The 6,534-nt window shown below is 25.9% G+C and overlaps 1 protein-coding gene across 1 annotated transcript in view; it reads right to left on the bottom strand.

Annotated features, from left to right (window-relative positions):
- The window catches only part of LOC108687318, a 49,691-nt gene that overhangs the window by 9,505 nt on the left and 33,652 nt on the right, over positions 1-6,534 (bottom strand). The window contains exons 5-10 of the mRNA XM_018193054.1: positions 4,875-5,186; positions 4,485-4,785; positions 2,970-3,653; positions 2,146-2,403; positions 1,766-2,084; positions 164-997 (exon numbers count right to left, since the gene is read on the bottom strand). Coding sequence (XP_018048543.1) covers positions 164-997; positions 1,766-2,084; positions 2,146-2,403; positions 2,970-3,653; positions 4,485-4,785; positions 4,875-5,186 — 2,708 coding nt within the window. The remainder of the gene's footprint in view (positions 1-163; positions 998-1,765; positions 2,085-2,145; positions 2,404-2,969; positions 3,654-4,484; positions 4,786-4,874; positions 5,187-6,534) is intronic.

The following is a 6,534-nucleotide window of genomic DNA, read 5'->3' as shown; positions in this document are numbered from 1 at the left end:
TACATATATATATAAGTATTTAAAAAATATTATTTTGTTAATTTTACAATAAATGCATTATAATATATTTTTAAGTAATAATATAAAGATAATGCGAATATATTTGAAAGACTACTGTACATTTGTAAAAGACTTCTTAACAAGTTTAATATATGCAACATACCATTTATGATAATTGGCCCTTTTAGCATCTGCTTTTCATTTAAATCCAAAATATGGTTTACAAAATGTTTATTTATAAATTGGACTTTTAAAAATTCGCACGTAATATTATTCAATGTTTTGCGATCCATAAATGTAATATTTCTATCGACTTTCTGAACAGCATCAGTGATAAACATAGATAGATTCAAATTGTTTATAAAGCCAATTACTTTCAAATTTTCAATCGATACATTTGTATTGAAAATGACAGTCGCCATGTTATATTCCTTGTAAATATCAATAATATTATTGTTATTAATTGAAGATGCCATTATAATTCCTGTCACTTCTAAATTTTTTATCGATGCATTTCCATTGAAAATATCATTAAAAGGTAATTTTGCGTTTGTTGACAAATTCCACGTATTCAAAGGTATTGTGTTAATAATTTCTGCGTCCAAGATATCAGTTTCCAATTTGTCAATTATTAAAGCACCTGTTAGATTCTGCTGCGTATAGGATGTTAACACGCGGTTGACCAAATCAATATAGTTGATTCTATTGATTGTATTAGGCAAGATCTCATCGATCATTAATGTCGAAATCATTAAATTCTCGAAATACGCTTGTTGAAAAGTTTTATTTAATTTGTCAAAGAAAGTAATTTGAGAGATAGTCTGTTTTATAGTATCAAAAGACAAATTATCGATAATAAATGATTTAACAAACAACAATATTTTATTAAAGCAATTAGAAGTTATATTTTGTTCGTAGATTATATAATCTTCTAATTTCTTCATAATGCCAAGAGTAACATTTTCAAACATGATATTTGCTGATATTTTTGTTAAATCTGAAATTAATAAAGTGAGATATATTGCTGAAATATAATTTTTATAGAAAATTTTATGCAAACTACATAGATTAGCGCAACTTTATAATTATTAATAAAATAAAATAAGACAACGGATTAATGAGAATTAATAATTGCGCTATTATTATCTTTCCATAAACATTTCGGCTAATCTTTTAGCCATCATCGAATTAAAGAAAAAAACATGATACAATTTGTTATTATTATGCACAAATAAATTAAATATATCATGAGGCGATTCATCACTCTCCCATGCCATCCCATATCAATTAGACAGCTAGATTGCTAGTCGATTGATTGATCTTCAAAAACAAACATAGTCAGGAATTTAAACGATGAGATTAACATAGAAAAGAGATTAATTCACCTTCTATTGTTAATTTATAATTATTTTTAAATCATTCAATAAATTCAAGTAAACCTACCATTGAAAAATAATTATATTTCAATATTCAAATTTCGTTAATTATTTCGTTAATTATTTTTTCAGTATGTATATGTTATCTATAGATTAGAGTTTATAGATTAATATTTTTCATTTCTCAATTCTATTATATAGAGGAAACGAAAGATGTATATTTTCAAAAATGTGTAACTCCTTTTTTATAACAGTTTTATTATATAGAGAAAAATTTATCTTTTTAATTTTAATAATTTAAAATTAAAAAATTTAAATAATTTAAATCTACAGGTAGTGTTATAAATAGATAATGTTTACAAACTTTTAGTCAATTATACTATACTTACGAGGAAATTGTTGATTAGTGTTTAAGGTTACGAATTCTGAAAAAATGTGATTATTAATTCGTCTGGATTTAATTGCTGTCGTAGATTTTATGTTGACGTCATTCCAAAATCTTTTATTTCCAATAATTAGTGCATTTTTTTCAGTTTTTAATAAAAAATTGTCAAAATCTGACCACGCTTTAGCATTAATTGAATCTTTGAGTACAATATTTCCCATAATGATCAGATTTTCAAAACTAACATCTGATAAAAGTTTATCGGTTACGTTAAGCAAATCCTCTATATCGCTTGCATTAATGCCTATTATATTTCCGTCAATCTGAAATTATGACAGAACTCTGGATTTATATCTAATTGTATATATGGTTAACTAATCGTACCTGGAAGATTTCATCAATCTCTAGATCTTTAAATGTAATTTCTTCATTAATAATTTCATGTCTGTTGAGAATAACAAAATCATTAATATCAATTTTATTTATTGTCTTGATGGTTAACAAATGTTTCATAGACAAGTTAACAAAGTGCTTTTCACCCGTGATGTTGATAGAAAATTTATTTAGTTCATTCATTAGAACGTAATTTCTTGGATATTGCAAATAATTCAAATTTTTGACATTAGCTTTTTCGGCGACAAGCTGTTAAAAAAAATATTATCTTTTATCGAAAAAAGAAATTACAAAGATTTGAATTTGGTACACACAGAATGTCAATCAAAAATGATGCAATCGGTGATTTTTCATAAAAAAAGAAGAGAAAAAAAGGACATATAAATACTTTTTTTATTATTACATTAAAGGCATTCTAGTTTTATACTAGCTACTTTTTTCGAAACTATGAATACAGTATTAAACTATGTGTACAACATTATTTATTTTCTTGTAGGAGAAAATTTGTTTTATTATCAAGATTTATATTGGACAAACTATTAAATTCTCAATGATAATATTAAGTTGTATAAAGATTATGCGTTTCGCGCGGATTTTCTTCGTATCCAAATCCATTCTTGGAATGCCAACATTTCGTGAACCTTGCAATCCATTCATACTCCTATCAGGCTGCTCCTCGTCCTGAAGTGGACTGCAAGCTTACGAACGTTGACATTCCAAAAATGGATCTAGACACGAAGAAAATTCGCGAAACGCATAATCTTTATATAAAAAGCACTCATGGAAGTCTCAAGATTAATATTAAGTTTTTTTACCTTTTCCATAATTGTCTCTCCAGAAATAGTTGTCGATTCATCTTTCCAAACTATATTTTGTATCTGCTCCTTCCATTTAATACTATTTATTACGGAAAAATTCAAATGCCCATCAATTTTTAATCTCTTTAATATTGAAAAATTTACGTCACTATAATTTTTTATTAGAAAATCGAACATGATTTTCTCCAGCGGTATGCCATTTAAAGAGAAAATCGTTAAATTATTAGTGTCAATAGACGAAACAGATTTCTGAACGATGATGCGATTTACAATACTGTTTTCTATGACTGAAGTTGATGCGTTATTAATAAAAGCCGTAATTATATTTTTTGTATATAAAGTACCATTCACCAAAAAATCTCCGTTTAATTCAACATCTGGCAGTAAAATAATTTTTGTCGAATTAGTCGTACTTTTCAAATCTAGTAACATTTGATCAAGCTTTGCTTCTAATTCTTCTAATATCTCTATATTTGATGTCACATTTATCACTATGTCTTCCATTTTCAAATTGATCGAACCAACTTTGACAGCGCCATAATGTACATGATCTTCGAGTATAGCGTTCGATACATTTATTTTTGAAAGGTTCCAAAATCCTGTTATCACATTCTTAAAGTAACTTTGATTGAATTGCGTGTCAGTCTCATCAAAGATAGTTTCTTGTTTTCGAAAAATTTCCTGAAAATTTAATAAAAATAATTCAGAGTATACGCGCGCGCACAGCACACGCACACACAAAATCTTTATATATATTCATAAAAATGTATCTTATATAATTCTCTCTCTCTTCCTCCTCCTCCTGCATCTTATATAATTATATCTTAGATAGAACAGAAGTTCGTAGCATCATAAACTTCTAAATTCAATTGTAATTTCGAAAAAAATGAATTAAATTTAATTAATTAATTTCAATAAAAAAGGGTTTTATATATAAAATTAGTATCTTTATACTTCTGAAAGATCATTATGATTTTTCAATTTTTACGAGTTTGGTAACTTTTACATATAAGAAACTACGAGTTGAATAAAATAGAAAATTTCCTTTTCACTTTGTAAGTCTGTCAAAAAAACTTGCCAAAATTTTCGATTTTCTAATGTAAAAGTTTAAAAGTTTTCTCTACAAATTTTTAGAAAATGTTTCTAATATTTTTTGTTATTGAGTTATCGTATTTAAAAAGAGCATTTTGATTGACATTGCTCATAATTTCGTTAAAAATCATTGCAATTCAAAAAACAAATTCTTATATAGTTGAAGTTTTACTCTATCGAATATATAATTGCCAATTTTTTTAAAAGCATTTAGAAATGATAATAAAAATAAAGTAATGTTACAAACTTTCCACTCCAATACATTTATTTCAATACGTTACATACACATATGAAATATTTTAGTTCATATATACAACAAACAAAATATATTAAAATATTATTAGACAGTTTACACATCATTTTTATCATTTTTATGTTATATATATATATAACTAATTATAAATATATTTGTAGATATACCTTCAATAAAGCTCGTGTCTTTAATACGCTTTCCGTCTCATCGTGAATAGGATGCGCTGATTCAGTTAATGTTACTTCTATTGTTACAAGCATGTTTACATATGCAAATCCGACGTTTGGAATAACGATAATTTTTGATAGATCAAAGTTATTTATAACCTGATTGGGTAAAGGCACAGCCTTAAACTTTGATCCATGCCAAGCTAAAGCGATTATTGTTGAATTTTTTAATTGAACTAGTAACAATGATTCATCCCGATATGTGTTTAATGGTATAGTAATTATCCACAAAATTTCATTTGTTTCTGTGAAATAAACATTTGTTTTATGTTCATGACAGGAAGGAATTATCTTTTAATAAGATAATAATTCCTGCCTTAATAAGATGATATTATCATTTTACCATCAAAATGCAGATTTGTGTCAGAATTATTTTGAAATTCGTTCTCAAAAAAGTGAAATAAACGCGGTTTCCCTCCACTAATTGCTAAGTATTCAATATAACCACTTTCAAAGCAGACAAAATTTGCGAGTTTGTTGGATTTAATAACTTCCAATTTTTTATACTGACACAATTTATCCTCATGTTTCGATTCGTATAAAATAACACTTTCGATTCCTTGAAAAGCCAGCACAGTGCGTCCATAAATTGGACAAACTTGAACATCGAATACTTTTGGAATAAATAATCGCTGACAAAACCTGTGTGATATATATACATTTTTATACATACACTGAAAAAAAGATTAGTTGCAACAAGATATAGATAGTAAAATATGACATAGCATTTTTATATGGCTGCAGCAACCAGTTTTTGGTTATAGCAGTAAATTTTTAGTTGCGTTAGCCTATTGAAATCACATACTGACATTGCGAATAGGCAACTAAAAATTTACTGCTATAACCAAAAACTGGTTGCTGCAATCATATAAAAATGCTACCATATGTCATGTTTTACTATCTATATTGTTGCAGCAACCAATTTTTTCAGTGTAAATATTATATTTATGTATTTGTTATTTTTTTTTGTAGACTGCCGTAAAATTTAATTTTATAACGTAAAATTTAATTTTATAACTTATCTAAAATAAAATCTATTAGTACATGTAGAATTGTAATTAAAACAAATTTTAAATTTTTTGAAAACAAATTTTTTTTAAACTCTAATCGGGCGCATTGCAGCACAGAGTATCGCAAAATTCGTTTTTTTGAAAAATCATTGATAATGCGGGTCTTCTTTTTATTGTCGACATTTGGTGCTCATTTAATGTCTAAGATAATTCAATTGTTCTATTTTTTCTATTAAATTGGCTAACCTTTTATTCACTTTAAAATCAATATGACACATTTTGCTGCACGAAGTGCTGCGCATATCTCAAAACGTAAGTAAAATCTTGCTTATATAAATAATTGTAACAATGCGAGATGTTGAACCATTCTCCACATTTTAATTTTTTTTTTGTTCATATTAATATTTAATATCTCTTTAGGTTAGAATTAGGTTAAATTATGGTGTAAACAAATTAAAATTACTATTAATTTATAATTACCATTTTTACACTGAAAGAAAAGATTGATTGCTGCATCATTTAGATAGTAAAATATGGCATTTTTATATGGTTGCAGCAATTATATAAAAATGCTATGCCATATTTTACTATCTAAATTGTTACAGCAACCAATCTTTTTTTCAATATATGTTTTAAAAGATTTATTTTATATCATTATTCTATAAAAACACTGTTATTTTCTTATATTTAATTATAAATTAATGTGACTTTATTTTTTTAGCAAATATCTTAGTTTTTATTTTATTTCTAATTTTTTAGTTACAATTAATCAAACTTTTAATTTTATAAGAAAGACACAAAATTTTAATATCATAGTTAAATTTTAATATTATATTTTATTGTAAATATACTTTACTTGTTTCTATGACGATTATATTCAATTATTTATTCAATTATTATAACTCCTAAATAATAAATTTGTGATGTGGCTCAGTGCTGCGCGCGCCCATTAACGTTTGACTGGGAAGCGCGTTCGATTA

The sequence above is a fragment of the Atta colombica genome, unplaced genomic scaffold (genome assembly GCF_001594045.1).
Source record: "Atta colombica isolate Treedump-2 unplaced genomic scaffold, Acol1.0 scaffold1, whole genome shotgun sequence".
NCBI lineage: Eukaryota > Metazoa > Arthropoda > Insecta > Hymenoptera > Formicidae > Atta > Atta colombica.
The sequence above is the reverse complement of the archived record's forward strand: the minus strand, read 5'-3'. Positions and strand labels throughout refer to the sequence as shown.